General features: G+C 40.8%; 1 protein-coding gene across 16 annotated transcripts in view; it reads left to right on the forward strand.

Annotated features, from left to right (window-relative positions):
- Positions 1 to 1,954: 1,954 nt before the first annotated feature.
- Positions 1,955 to 15,859, forward strand: part of WDFY2 (WD repeat and FYVE domain containing 2) — a 184,228-nt gene continuing 170,323 nt past the window's right edge. For 12 of the 16 annotated variants that reach the window (XR_012426982.1, XR_012426981.1, XR_012426983.1 and 9 more), the window contains exon 1: positions 1,955 to 2,317. Coding sequence is in view for 6 of the 16 variants with exons in the window: in XM_065533262.1 (XP_065389334.1) it covers positions 2,045 to 2,317 (273 nt within the window). In the remaining 10 variants the exon portion in view is untranslated. Of the gene's footprint in view, positions 2,636 to 15,859 lie in introns of all 16 variants that reach the window. The other 4 variants (XM_065533264.1, XM_065533266.1, XM_074022071.1 and 1 more) reach the window with 2 other exon arrangements.

The following is a 15,859-nucleotide window of genomic DNA, read 5'->3' on the forward strand; positions in this document are numbered from 1 at the left end:
CCCTGCAACTCAATCACACCACATAGACCATGATTACTCTTTAGCTAACTTAATTCTGGGATTGCTCAGTGGAGGTTATCACATAATGACTATTGATGAAAAGAGTTAAACTTTGTAAAATATTTTAAGAAATTTATTCTGAGCCAAATATGAGTGACCATGGCCCGTGACACAGCCCTTAGGAGGTCCTGAGAACATGTGCCCAAGGTGGCCGGGGTACAGCTTAGTTTTATATATTTTAAGAAGGCATGAAACATCAATCAAATACATTTAAGAAATACATTGGTTTGGTTCAGAAAAGCGGGACAACTTAATGCGGGGGCTTCAAGGCTATAGGTACATTTAAACATCTTTTGGTTGACAATTGGTTGAGTTTATCTGAAAACCTGGGATCAATGGAAAGGAATGTTCAGGTTAAGGTAAAGGATTGTGGACCAAGTTTTATTGTGCAGAGGAATCTTTTAGATAGCAGCGTTTAGAGAGAGCAGGTTGTAAAATGTTCCTTACCAGATTAAAAGGATGCCTGGTTCTTAGTTGGTTATCTCCCGGGTGTGGGAAGGAAGGAAAACAAAGGCGAAAGGGGATATAGAACGTGGATTTTTCCCACAAGAGACTTTGCAGGGCAATTTTAAGGTATGGCAATGAAATATCATTTGGGGTAAAACATTTTGATTTTCTTCCTTGTTATGCCAGAGTCCGATTGGAAAGTAAGTCATGATATACACGGTCAAAACCCATCTGATGAGAATTTATGGTTTTTGTAGGCCATGACTCCCCAGACCCCTTAGATAGGAATTTGGGCAAGACAAAAAATCGGAGCTTAGTCTTCACGATCAACCCCACATGCCAGGCCTTGTGGTAGGCACCTAACATTCATTCAGTAACTACAGTAACTCTGTCCATTGTGTTCGGAGCAAGTTAAAAAGGCTGGATTGCTGGGGAAATGGAAAGAAGCCAGCACTAGGGGACTGGGTTCAAGTCTGGAAGGAAGGAGGGGTTGTTTAGCCCTAACTTTGCACTAAAGTAACCTTGGCTGAATAATTTAGCCATCTAAGAAAACGAGGCGATAGACACCACAGATGATCTCTGAGCTCCCTTGAAGATATCTGTATGAAAGATTCTCTCCTTTCCATGTCCCTTCCGTGCCACTATTCCGAGCATCAGCCTGATCCTAGGAGTGGTGACGTCCTGCTCAGCTGGGGGCTGCTCCTCAGTTCCCATAGAGGCAAGTCCAGGTCCTGACTTGGCCAAAGGCCCTGGAGGCCGCTGAGCTCCCCAGGCCCACAGCCCAGATAAGTGGGCGATAGGTCATTCCAGGACAAGGGGGCGGAGGCTCCAAGAAACTACGACTCCCAGGAGGCCACTGGGTGCCATCCGGCAGCTTGGGCCTGGTGCATGTTGGGAGCTGTAAGCGGCCTCCCGCCGCGCTTCATTGTTAAGACCGCTAGGCCAGGTACCCCGCGCGCATGCCCAGTCACGTCCCAACTAATTGGGCTTCTTTCCTTCCTGCAGGCCTCTTCTCTTTCCGGTCTTGCTGAGGCGCTCCTTTCCCCGCCCCGCCTCCGCCCTCTTTTCAGGGAATTTCGAAGGGGCGTGGCCTCCGGCAAGCGCGTCCCCAGGGGTGTGTATACGCGCGTTCACGGGAGGTTAAAGAGGGAGGGGACTAAACCTTGGGTGTGGGAGGCAGAGAGAAGACCGCGGGGAACGGAAAGCGCATGCGTCCTAGTGGTGCTGCAGCGCCCGGGGAGCCGCGGAGGGGAGGGGGGGAAAATGGGCGAGGGGGACTGACGCACGCGCACTGGGACACCAGATCCCCGCCTCCTGCTCCAGGTTTCCCCTCCTCCTTCACCACCCTCCCGGAAGTGGACCCGCCCTCGCGCCCACCAGCGGCCACCCCCCTGCGGCAGGCCCCGCCCACAAGGCTCCGCCCCTCCGGCTCTCCGCCCCCTCCTCTGGTAGTGGCGCCGGCTTGCATCCCGGTTGTGGCGGTTTTGGTGCCTGAAGCAGGGAGCGCGGAGTCGTTCCCGAGAGAGGAGGCCAGGCTATGCTCGCCGGTTTCCGGCGTTCCGCTCCGGCCAGCCAGAGTCTCTGTCTCAACCTGTGTCCGTGCCCCAGCAGTCTCCTCAGCCCGGCCCCGCGGCGCGATTGGCGGCGGCGCCCAAGACGCGCCCCCTCCTCCGATGGCGGCGGAGATCCAGCCCAAGCCTCTGACCCGCAAGCCGATCCTGCTGCAGCGGATGGAGGGGTCCCAGGAGGTGGTGAATATGGCCGTGATCGTGCCCAAAGAGGAGGGCGTCATCAGCGTCTCGGAGGACAGGTATGGACTGCTGCCCTTCTGCCGCGAGGAGGGGCGGGACGGGCCGACGGTCCCCGAGCCCGCGTCAGGGGCTGTGCCTCCGCGTCGTCGCGTGTAGACTTGCTCCCCCAAGTTTTACTGTAATGCGCCTCTTGGCGGTGCCGGTGTCCAGCTGCGCGCCGCCTCCGCTGCGTGGCTCCGGGAGCTGGGACGGCGGAGTGCGCTCCGGCTTCACCCTTGCGGGAGCCAGGTGGCCCTCGGGGTAACGGTGCGCCGGCGGGACTTTGGTCCATCCCTGAGGACAGGAGAGAAAAAGGGAGAAGCCGCCCGGCCCTGCAGGTGTGTGCTTGGGAAACGATGCCCTGAGCCTCCTCTGCAAGATAACCAAGGGGTTGGGGTACTCTCTGCTACAGCTCCCAGGGTTTCAAACGGAGAAAGCAAATGCCACTCCCTTCTCCCAGACATTCTCACCGAATCCAGATAGCCCAGACATCTTAGGCTGAATTCAATGAATATTCTAAGTTGTGCCAAGAGTAAGTTTAGGCTTCTGTGTGGTGCCTTCTCTCCTTTCCCCTCCTTATCTCTTGGAACTCAAGGAGAAGCACGTAGAACTTGTAACGGATCACTGCTGCAAATAGCTCTTGAGTTCCTTCCCTTTGCCTGTTTCCTTTATTTTTACTTAATTTTGCTTAATTTGCAGAAGTGGAACTAGTTGTTCTGCCTTCACATATTCTCCCTGTTTTGCGTTTTCGCTTTAACTGAGTGTCCTTTAATAATTGCAGAAATAAAGCTGATGAAGCTAATTTCTAGAGGAATGTTGCTTGAAGATAGTGTTATGATAATTTATCTGGAATTGTTTCTTTGCTAAAGTCCATATAAGCATTCTTAAAAAAGAACACCGTAGAGGTACATAACACGGGGGTTTTACAGTAGGTAGGTTTTCTTAATATAAGTTCAAATCATGCAGAGGTAAAGTGTCCTTTCTTGGTGACTCTCAAAATTGAGAGGCTAAGCAACAAAGTGCTCATTGCTGTCTTTATAGTCGTTTCAGCACTTTGCATAGTGTGTGGCCTCAAAAATTGAGCTTGATAGGTTTGTTCATGTCTTATTCAGTGTAATTAGGATAAGTATATTAATGACATATTCTTGTCTACATCATGCTCGATACAAATGGCGCCTGATTAATTTCCAATGCAGATCCAATGGAAAACATTGTAAACATACACCAGCAAGCATTCTGCAATGAACAGAAGAAATTCATGGCTGAAATGGAGTACATGGATGTAGGACCCTTTTGAAATTCGCAGAGAAGCTTTACAAGAAAGTTTGATTTTTTTTCCATAAAGGCAAAATTTTATTAAAAAGACTGCTTCTGAACCTAGAAATTCTTTGTCACAGTATTGTTTTTATGGGATATATTCCATAAAATATATTGAAGGAATATATTGGTAGATGTCACTTTCCCAGTCTGTAACTACTGGAGATGGAACTAATCAATTTCTAACTGCTGTGGAAAATTCATATGCAAGTTTATGGAATCAAGAAAAGGAGAAAAGTAGTTAAACCTAAGCTCCTTTAATATTTTATTTATTTATTTTTTTAAGACTAGTCAAGTATGGTAGTGAGAAGGGGAGAAGAATAGAACAAGGAGTTCAATCTGTAACTGACTGTGAACAATTGAGATAATAAAACTACCTTCAGACCAGCCTAAGCTCCTTTAATATTAAGTTGTTATTATAGTATTGAAACTTCTGATTCCCATTTCACCGCATTTACCTTGAAGTAAACAGCTTTACTGGGGTATATTTTCAAGTGTTTGGAGACGCTGAAGTAGTGTATATGAATGAAACTGAAGAATAAATTTTATTTTATTATAGGATGAAAGAAATGCAATGTTTAACTATATCTTAGCCTAATTTTCACTTTCCTAGTTTACAGTGTAAATAACAGAAATTATTTTGTCATGGAGTTACTGTTAAATAAGGTTTACCCATAAGTCTGGAATTATTATTAATATACATTTTTTATTATTCAAGTTGACAAGTCTGCTTCTTTGGGTCATGTACTCAAACATGAACATAACTTTGTTATTTAGAGCTCAGTTTTGGTTATGGTTTTCATTAGAAGAATTGATCTATCTTCTTGCTTTCCAAAATTCAATGTTAATGTCACTTGATATAATGCTAAATATATGAAAATGGAATATTGATTTTCATCACAACCTACAAAGCCATTACCATTCACTGCTTTGGCTAGAAACTAGTAATCTCCATTCCTGAACTCTTAAGGTTAAAGCCGCAAGTAATGTCCCATACCTGAATGGCCGTGTTCCATAAATTCTTATGAAACCCTGGTTTATCTTTTTGACCTTTGACTTTTTCATTGCCTTTATGTGTGCCTTTGAAAACACATAACATTTTCCATTTTAAAGTGTTATACAGTATATGCTTCATGTCCATTTTATTTTCTCGTCTGTGAGTTCCCTAAGGAGCTTTGTGTGTCTTATTCATTGTATCATCATTAGGGCCTGACATGGTACCTGGCATGCAATAGGTCCTTAATACACATTTGTTGTATCAGTGACTGATGTGTTTTGTTGCTGTTCCAGAAAGCACAGCATCTTAACTATTGTAGTTGATATTTGTTGAATTAATTATATGATGACCTATGAAAGCCTTACGTGGACAAATATACACTTGTAGGAAAAGTACTGGACGAGGTGGACTTTAGAGTGCTTCGAAACGCCGAAAGTCCATGAGTTGCTTCATTTATTCTGTCAACAAACATTTGAGTACTTACTGTGTTCCAGTCACATGCGTACATGGTAATGATGAAAATGATAAGATCCTTTCAAGATGCTCACAATTTAGTGGAGGAATTTTAGAAGAACATTGTTTAATAAAAACAAAACTACTACTTCCAAGATTTAGTACTGGAAAGAGAATTTGCAGATGGAGAAGAATGGCTGGATTCCACAATCCATGTTGTCCCCTAAATTTTACCTCCCTTTGGAGGATTCTTTCACTCAAATTGCCCTCAATAGTGGCCTGATAATACTCATGTCTTTAAGCCCAAGAGTGGATAAAAACTCTTGCCTTCAAGTTCCTTTTACCTGAGTTCAAACAGCCTTGAACTTTACTCATTATCAATGGAGGAAATATAAAGGAATAGAAGAAATATAAATACAATCTGATTTACAAATATAGATTTCTGGTGCTACCATAGTACAGAGCCTGTTTCAGAAACTCTCCACCCTTGTCTGAGTCTATCTTTGCCTTAGTTGTAGTTGGGTTATATACCCAAAGGGCATACCAAACTTTGACACTTTGGATACCTCATTTCCTCGCTTCTTTTTGGACTGTCTTTTCTGAGTGAATGCCATTTTAGCATTCCCTGCCTAGGAGCTTCCTTTCAGATATCTCCACTCTGTTTTGGTCAAGACTTATGTTTAGTCTACAGCTTAGCAGGGGCTCCTTTGTTTAGTGGCAGCCTCTTCAAGTGATGAAATCCAGGAGGGACCTCTCTCCTGGTGGGACCCAGTCCCATGCAGACCTTTGTATCTTCATAAGTTCTTTATAAGCATATCAACACAAGTCAGTAATCTTAGCATTCATACAGAGATTTTCAGTAACTAGGTAGTTTCTATTAGGCAATTATGGGAAATCATTCCCTCCCTAGGAGTTAACAACAGGTACAAACATTGTCCTCTGGGGTTGCCAATGAACCTCCTGCTTGTGGTTAGAAAACACCAATAATCTCTTCTACAGATGGGTGTTGCAGGGTGAGTAGGAGTTCTTGTGAAAAAGCCTTTCCTGTGGAGGAAAGGGCATTTTAGATAGAGGAGGCAAGAAAACTCCCATTCATTAAGAAGCACTAGAATGTCCTGATTAAGGGTAGACAACGGAGCCAATTGGCTTGAGTTCAGAACTCAGCACTCAGTGTCCTCACATTTTGAGGAATCTGGAAATTAGTGCCTGCAGGAAGAGTGACTCTGATAGCAAAAAGTACTGAACCTGTTGGATGAAAGATTTCAGAGTTCTTTTTCTGGATAAAAAGGCCTGTGTTGGTGGTAGGGTGTGGAGAAGGAGGCTGTGGGAGAGAGAACTATAGGGAAGAAAGGTACTGGCGAGGGCGATATGGGGAACTGCCTTTTTATATTATGACTTTATTCAGGGCCAATTTATACAACATAGTTAGCTGTGTTCTCTCTAAGTCCTGAGGGCAGAGCACAAACAATTGTTAAGAGGGGGGTGAGATTTTTATCCCAATATATAGAAATCTGACCCCCAATGCCTAGCACAAAGGAGATAGGCATTATATGTTCCTTGAATGAATTAAGCAATGACTGGTGATCACTTTTTGAATTGAAATGGACCTGAGGATGTTGTGCGATTCTGTCAGCAAAGGTATTTAAGTTGAGCCTGAGAAGCCGGGGTGACCAACAGTACAATATGGGATGGGAGTGGGAATGGGCTGGAACAAGGGGGTTGGATTTTTTTCTACTTCAAGGGCCTTTTTTTTCCAACTCCAAATTACTGTGAGTCGAAGTGGCCATGACTACTTGACTATTTCCTGAAAAAAAAAAGTTAAAATTTTATTTCGTCTTATGTATCCTCATAGTATTGGTTCATTTACCATTAATTCTTTGTATTATGAAATTGCACTATCTCAGTTCTCTGCTTCAACCATTAGTTTAACTGATAATTAGACCTTGGTGCAGTTCAGTTGAGCTCCTGATAGAGTTTTATGTACCATGTATTTTATAACATTTGCACAATTTTCATAAGAAATGCAAATCAAAGTTTTACAGTGCCAAGCACAGTTCTGAAAGTTGAGGACTCTTCAGAGTGAGGGAGTGAGGGCTCTGAAGTCAGCAAAATTAGAACCCATCTAAACTAATTTTTGAGTGTGTGAAGTCTTTAATAGCATAAAATTAATACACTTTCCACTGCGCACTTGAGACTCGTCACTTGGTGGTAATAATTGTGGATTTCAAGGTCCCGAAGAGGGAACTTGTCCTGTATAATTGTGTAAAATTAGACCTTTACTCCGAATTCAAAACATGAAGCACTCTCTTCATGCTAGCAAATCTTTCTGGAAACAGGCTGTCTCTGTCTCTAAAGGTCAGAAACAGACTGACTTTTTAAGGAAAGATCACTATGGGAAAGCTTATTTGAGGAGGCTTACTAGAGTAGGATTAGCTTCAAGTGATCCCAGAGCTCCTGACAGTTCTGAATTTCCTATTTTTATATTATCAAACCAGAGTCTGTCCAGGACTTCACAGATCTTAATCAGTATATATTCATCCAGATATTGCAACACTATGGGAAAGTTAGGGTGGCAATTCCGACACTCTTAAAATGAGTGATTTTTAAGTCATGAAATCCTGACCATCTGTCTTACACCTCAAGTGTTACTAATCTTATTTTGAAAAAGAAATATAGGTAAAAAATCATAGGATTTAAGTAGCTAGAAGAAACTTTAGAGAGATGGCCTTTTCCAAACAAACAAAATCGAAACTTTAGAAAAGGAAATGTGAGTTTTTACTTGCGTAGCATCTTTCTCTGGCTGTCTCTTTTCACTTTGCATTTGGCTTTGAGAAAGCATGGAGAATCATCTTCATGTCATTAAAAATAACAGTTTGGGGGAAATTACAACACTTAGTGGCATTTAGAAATCAATAAGTAGATTGTGGTTTAAGACTACTGCAGTTGGTGATTTGTTGATATCTGTAACACTAAACTAAATTGTGTACAGTATATACTTATCTGAGAAGAGAATGACTACCTTACCAAGCTTTTCTTCTCAACTATTGTCAGAATAGAAAGAATTCAAAAAGAGATCACACTGCTTTATTTTTATATGAGTAGGTCTCCCAAGGAGAGTGTTACAATTAACCTAGAAATTCCCTGATAGAGAAACAAACAAAAACAAACAAACAAACAAACAAAAAACCTCCCCTTGTGCAGCTTCAGCAAGCAGTCTTATTAACTCTTTAAAAACTTTTTTAAAATTTAAGGACGGGGGCCTCTTCACCCAAATATTTTATTTAGTCCTTAGTAAAAATTAATTGAGAAGTATAATAAACTAACCAGTAAGACCAAAAAAGAAAAGAAAATGTTATCTGCTTGTCTCTTGGCAGGGAGTGCTGCTTTATGCTCTCCTGTGCCTTTAATTTAAGGATTCTCGGAAAAGAACTGGGACTGGGAGTCTGATCTCAGCTCTACTCGGCATTGACCTTGGCATTTCCTGGGGCATTTCATCACTCTAAGCCTCAGTTTGTCCATCTGGCAAAGGAGGGGGTTAGATTTCCTAGCTATGACTCCGGTACTGTGATGTGCTTCTGTAGTGACTAGATAAGTAGTCTCCACAACCATATCATCCTAAAATCTCAAGTGGAGGAAAGCACGCATTAGGGAAAAGGCAGCATACTTGTGTGAAACTGTCAGCACCTCATGGTGCAACCGTAAAACGATGCTTTCTGGAGCCTTTGGTTGGCAGCGGTTATTTATTCCTGGATGAAATATTAAGAAGTATTTGTTTTGTGTTAGTGCCTAACACCCAGTTGAACTGGACTCACTACATTCCTACTTCTAGACGAGTCCTTTAGTTTCAAACAATTTATCTCTGGGTGGTTTTCTAGCACCCAAGTCAGGGCCTGGGTTATCTAAATGAATGCTTTGGAAATTTTTTTGACCACAAATCATAGTAAAAAATATAGTTAGCATTGCTACGCTGACATACTCTTTCACACATATACACACATATGATAGAAACAAAGGTTTTATGAAATGGTATCCTCTTAATGTGACATGCACACCATTTTCTGTTCTGTTGCAGCCCTTATAAGATCCTAGTTGTGACCCTTTCAATTTTGTGACTAACTAAAGGGTTGTGAACAACAGTTTGAATTACTACAGAGCTTTAGAAGAACTGGTAATGTTTCGTACCTTCTTTTTCTCCCGTTATGTAGTTTCGGTTTTTTAGAAGATGGAAATGTAATTCGACTTGGGGACCTTAACCCTACTAGCCTACCCCACCTCTGGCCTGGCCTGCTTTTCTGAAATTCCCACTGACATTATAGAATTGACCCAGACTGACTGGAAGGCTTCAAATCAAGAGATAACTGTTCTAAAGCCTTTTAGCCCAGAGCCAGAGAGGGCTCAGAAAAAAAGTAGGAATGTACCAAATTGAGCATTTGCTATTGTTTGAGTGTCTTCATTTTGGCTTCCTGTTATTTATTACTGAGTTAGGACTCAGAAATGATGCATCACATCTGAATTATGAATGTCACCGGGTGGGGTGGCTCACGCCTGTAATCCCAGCACTTTGGGAAGTTGAGGTGGGTGGATCACCTGAGGTCAGGAGTTCGAGACCAGCCTGGCCAACATGGCGAAACCCTGTCTCTACTAAAAATACAAAAATTAGCTGGGTATGGTGGTGGGCACCTGTAATCCCAGCTACTCGGGAGGCTAAGGCGGGAGAATCGCTTGAACCCGGGAGGCGGAAGTTGCAGTGAGCCGAGATTGTACCACCACTGCACTCCAGCCTGGGCAACAGAGGGAGACTCCATCTCAAAAAAAAACAAAAAACAAAAAACAAAACAACAACAAAAAAAACCAAAAATAAATAAAATAAAATAAAAATAAATAATAAATGTCAGTTGCTGACTTCTCTGTGTGACTATGCTTTTCTTTTTAGCTGGGCAGATTTACTTATAATACGGAGCTATTTAGAGATTTTATGTATTTTCCATTGGTTATTAAATTATCTTTTCTCCGATTTCTAAGGATCAACTTAAATTTTAAATAATTATCATAATAATCACTCTGGAGTGTGTTTACATTTTAAATAAAGATAATAGGCCAGACATGGTGATTCACACCTATAATCTCAGCACTTTGGGAGGCTGAGGTGGGAGCACTGGCTTGAGGCCAGGTGTTCAAGACCAGCCTGAGCAAGATAGCAAGATCCTGTCTCTACAACAAATAAATAAATAAAAGATAATAACCACAACAAAGAATTAGTGCTCATAAACCCCTTAGCACAATGACTGTTAGTATTTCATATATTTCCTTCTAGCAGTTTTTCTAATGCAGTTTTCAAAAATATGATTGTAACACACTTTTATGTTCTTGCCCTCACTTAAACTTTTGCCAGCACCTACCTAGATTTTAACCATCATTTTAAGTAGCCTTATATTTTTGCTTTCCTTCAGTATTCACTCATATTTATTTAATGATTATACTGTATATACTTGGCCCCTGATCTCCCATCGTGAACAAGACATATCCTGCTCTCAAGGTACTGGTAATCTAGTCACTACATCATAATTTATCTTTTCCCTATTTATTTACATTATTTTCAGTTTTATAAATGTTACGATGAACATTGTTACATGTACAGGTGTCCCCTTCTATCCCCCACTCTGAGTTTTTTGATTATTTCTTTAGGAAAGATTGTAAGAAGATTGCCATATTATTTTCCAAAAAGTTTATGCCACTTTAAAATGCTTATAGTTATGTATGCATATGATAATATTAGTTTTGCCATACCTGACCAGCCATGGATATTATTATTTTAAAATTCTTTTTCATGATTTGCTTGATAAATGGTGGCACTTTATTGATGTTTATTTGTAATTTTTTGGCTGACAGTCAGTGAATATTTTTCTGTTCATTTATTTCTAGTTATTTTTCCTTTTTGAGTTGTCTGTTTCTGTCCTTTGTCCATTTCTCAATTGAAGTCTTTTGGTTCTTCTTAACAATTTCTTTTACATATATTCTTTTTTTCTTTCTTTTTTTTTTTTTTTTTTTTATTGAGACAGAGTTTCGCTTTTGAACCTGGGAGGCAGAGGTTTTTTTATTTTTTTATTTTTTTATTTTTTTATTTTCTTTATTATACTTTAAGTTCTAGGGTACATGTGCATAATGTGCAGGTTTGTTACATATGTATACTTGTGCCATGTTGGTGTGCTGCACCCATCAACTTGTCAGCACCCATCAACTCGTCAGCACCCATCAACTCGTCATTTACATCAGTTATAACTCCCAGTGCAATCCCTCCTCCCTCCCTCCTCCCCGTGATAGGCCCTGGTGTGTGATGTTCCTCTTCCCGAGTCCAAGTGATCTCATTGTTCAGTTCCCACCTATGAGTGAGAACATGCGGTGTTTGGTTTTCTGTTCTTGCGATAGTTTGCTGAGAATGATGGTTTCCAGCTGCATCCATGTCCCTACAAAGGACACAAACTCATCCTTTTTTATGGCTGCATAGTATTCCATGGTATATATGTGCCACATTTTCTTAATCCAGTCTGTCACTGATGGACATTTGGGTTGATTCCAAGTCTTTGCTATTGTGAATAGTGCCGCAATAAACATACGTGTGCATGTGTCTTTATAGCAGCATGATTTATAATCCTTTGGGTATATACCCAGTAATGGGATGGCTGGGTCATACGATACTTCTAGTTCTAGATCCTTGAGGAATCGCCATACTGTTTTCCATAATGGTTGAACTAGTTTACAATCCCACCAGCAGTGTAAAAGTGTTCCTATTTCTCCACATCCTCTCCAGCACCTGTTGTTTCCTGACTTTTTAATGATTGCCATTCTAACGGGTGTGAGATGGTGTCTCATTGTGGTTTTTTTTTTTTGCAATCTACTCATCAGACAAAGGGCTAATATCCAGAACCTACAAAGAACTCAAACAAATTTACAAGAAAAAAACAAACAGCCCCATCAAAAAGTGGGCAAAGGATATGAATAGACATTTCTCAAAAGAGGACATTCATACAGCCAACAGACACATGAAAAAATGCTCATCATCACTGGCCATCAGAGAAATGCAAATCTTTTACATATATTCTATAAATATAGTAAGACTATTAACCCCAGGCCTGTTATATATCCAGATATACCTTACATTTTGTTGTTTGCCTTTTCATTTTTTATATAGAAAACATTTACTTTTAAGTTTAGCTCTCAAAATTTATTTATTTAAACAATTTTAAAATAAGAGACAGGGTCTCACCATGTTGTTCTGGCTGCAGTGCAGTGGCCATTCAGAAGCACATTCCCGCTACTGATCAGCAAGGGAGTTTTGACATGCTCTGTTTCCGACTTGGGCCAGTTTACCCCTTCTTAGGCAACCTGGTGGTCCCCAGCTCACATGAGGTCACTAGATTGGCGTCTGTCTTAGTGTGGACACCTGATTAGCATAGCGCACTATAGCCCAGAACTTCTGGGCTCGAGTGAACCTCCTGCCTCAGCTTGCTGAATAACTGGGACTACAGGTGTGTGCCACCACACACCTTTTTTTTTAATAATTGAAATTTCTTCCGTAACTCCTAATTTTTGAAAGTAACACTTTGCCCGGAGAGCCAGTGATACTCATTTTTCTTTCATCTTAGTTATATAATTTGATGAAAAAATAACTTTTCGATTTGTTTGAAGTGTATTTCATTAAGTGGCATAATTTGGGAAGTATAAATGGATTTTCCTAAAACTTGCTGTTAATTATTTCAACATTACTTATTGAGTGGTCCTTATATTTTCTTTTGTATTTATGTGAAACTAATTTTGTCACAAACTTTAAGTTCTCATAATCAACAGGGCCTGCTGTGGCCTCTGCTGTGTCTTAGGGAATCTCTTTGCCTCTTTTAGTGCCAGTTCTACACTTTTAATTATTGTAGCTAATGAGTTTTTCTTGACTTCTTGCCATTATGTGTCTGCAATGATAGCCCTAATCTCTCTGGCCAGGTCATCTGGCTAATGGGAAAGGAATCAGATATTGGCTCTTTCCAAAGCCTTAGGATTTTACAGTCTCAGTTTCCGTGTCTGCAAATTGGGAATAATGACTCTTTCTAGTGTTGTTGGGAGGTTTACATAAGATGATCTTCCTGCAGCACCTGCAGCACTTGGAGCATCGATGGCGCTCAGTCAAAGTTTGTTTTATTTTTTGTTTATAACACCAGCACACCTCTAAGCAGGTAAGCTTTTTCTGTTGCCATGGTTCCATTAAGACTATTTTGAAACTCACTTTGGATATACAGAGTTTGGGCTGTTGAACTTGTTTTTTGTTTTTCTAGAGTTCTGAGCCCCTTTTTTCTTCTCTAATATAGAAGGGTGGGGTTAACTCTGTCATCTTTGTACCACCACTTTCCAAATTTGCCCTGTGACAGCCAGTGGTAAGGAGAGGTGTGTGGTGGGTGGGTGCTGTGCTCTCCTTTGCAGGCTTCTCTCTCTCTCTTCATTTGCTATCTTGCCCTGAAATGGTGTGTCCTTTGTCCCCACTGGTCTCCTGGACAGCAAGGGTTGTATCTTCCATGGCTTCCATAAGGAATATATTTAGGGAAGGATAAAAGTTTAACTAAATTGTTCTTAACCAGAAGCTTAGGCATTATAAACTGGCAACTAGCAGACTGAAGTCCACCCTTGGACAGATTTAGAGTGGTCCACACACAGTGTTTTTAGAAGTTTTGAATTTGTCGGCAAGGTTTAAACATATGGACTTCACATAAACATCCAGATTGCCAGCTTCTCTTGACACATGGGAAGACGGAGCTGTGCCAAGCCATGAAATTACCTCCTGCGGACCCCTTGCTCCTGCTGTGCCTGCTGGGGCTAAGGTCCTCTGAGCTGGCTGTGAGAGGTGAAGGTTTGCTGCCATGGCTGCCTGCCGGTGGGAAAGCAGCACATGAGACCCAGAAAGCCTTCATCGAAAATCTGAAATGCTTCCCCTTTTTTGGACTAAGTAGTTAGAGCTTTTTTGATATTTAGAAGAGGAAAAAGAAAAAAGGAAATCAAAAGATAGCCAGAAAGCTCATGTTTCTAGAAACTTAGGTGTGGGCCAAGGGTGGAAGCATATACATAAAAAATCAAGACAGCTTTTATAACAGATGCTGATGTACCCAGTAAATATAAAAATAAAGGTGAGTATTGGTAAATTAAGGATGGCGTTTACCCTGATTCCCTGTCTGGAGGCATTTTTGGGGGGGCCAGGGACTGGAGTCAGAGAAGCCTGGGTTTGACTCTTTGCTCTGCCACTTCATATTTAAATACATTTAAATTCTAGTTTTAGAAAAGCTTAAATTACATTGTTGCTTTTTATTTTGTGCATCTGGATTAATATTCCTGGAATCAGTTTACATGCCTTGTTAGAATCTCAGTAACCTGTTTCAGTGTTCATTGGGGGAGAAGGAGTGTTGGAATGGCTAATTTATTTCATTATATTTTGATTTGGGGGATATTTTTGAATTTATATTTGAATGGTTTAATTAATTCTCTTTACATGTCAAAGCTTAGATTGTTAAACAGTTTTGAAGGATGAATAATTTTTATCTAGAAAATTAAATTAAGGAGGTTAATCTGCATACGTAGTTAGCTGAATTGGCATGCTGTTTGAATGGATTCAATTGGTTTGGAGTTTGGTTGCAGTGTGACTTTTCTGACTTATTTTTCTTATTGAGCTTCCATTTGGGAAATTTCTGTCACATCAGATGTGCAAAATATAAATCTTTGAGCTTGATGTGGATAGGATAGGGCAAAGTTTGAGAAAGTAAAGTTCACTCAGTCTGAAAAGGTTCTGTCAACCTTAAATAATGAGATTCAGAAAATATGATTTAAGTACAGTTTATTTGAGTGCAAAGCTTGAGGATGATCACCTGGAAACACTGACTCCAAGTGAATGGGGTCAGTGTTCCAATGTGAAGTCAAGGTTTCACTTACATAGGTAGAGACAGAGAAGTTCCAGCAGGATTATATCGTTCATACAAGACCAGAACATACACCACAGCAATTTGATTGGTTACAGATTGCTACATTCCAGGGAAGATTCCTTACTCCGTGAGAAGGGACAAGGATCTGAGGGGGTCTTATCTCTGGTGCTGCTTGGCATTTTAATTATTTACAGAAAAAATGGCAGAAGTTGCACCTGTATACCACGTGACTTGGGCTGCGTAGCCATATTCCTCTCAAGGCTCAGAATCAGTTAAAATTCCCACAGCTTTAAGTTGGAGTTATTTTAAGTTTGAACAATTTTATTTCACAGTTCAGTGTAGTATATGGAGAAGAATTGGTCCAGAAAAGTTCTTTTGAGACTCTGGGGGCTTGTGTGGGCTTGTCTACAGGTAGATTATATTTCTCCAGGGTGTGGTCCTCCTCTCACCTCACTTTAATTTTTTGTTTTCTTTTTTAAAATGTTCTACCTTACTCTTTACCAATTTCTCATTATTGAATTAGTGGAAGTATAGATCATTGTCAGGATTGAACCTAGAAGAACTGTATACTATATACCAAGTTGTTGCTTTATTGATCAGTGAACAAAAGATTGAGTTCTTGAGATTACTGTGATGAGATTTCCAGTGCTCATAGGCACTTTTCTAAGGGTCTTTGGCTATAATTGAAGTTCTTATATTTTGGTCATAAGAACTTCAGTGATGTCCTTATCATTATATAATTATTGGGAAACTACATTCTTAAGCTTGAAGGACTGAACTTGAACTTGAAAGCTTTTGAAGCAGTGAACTGTTTTCACATTGCACAAGTAAGTTTGTCCTTTGAG

This window comes from Macaca fascicularis, chromosome 17, assembly GCF_037993035.2.
Source record: "Macaca fascicularis isolate 582-1 chromosome 17, T2T-MFA8v1.1".
In the NCBI taxonomy this organism is placed as follows: Eukaryota; Metazoa; Chordata; class Mammalia; order Primates; family Cercopithecidae; genus Macaca; species Macaca fascicularis.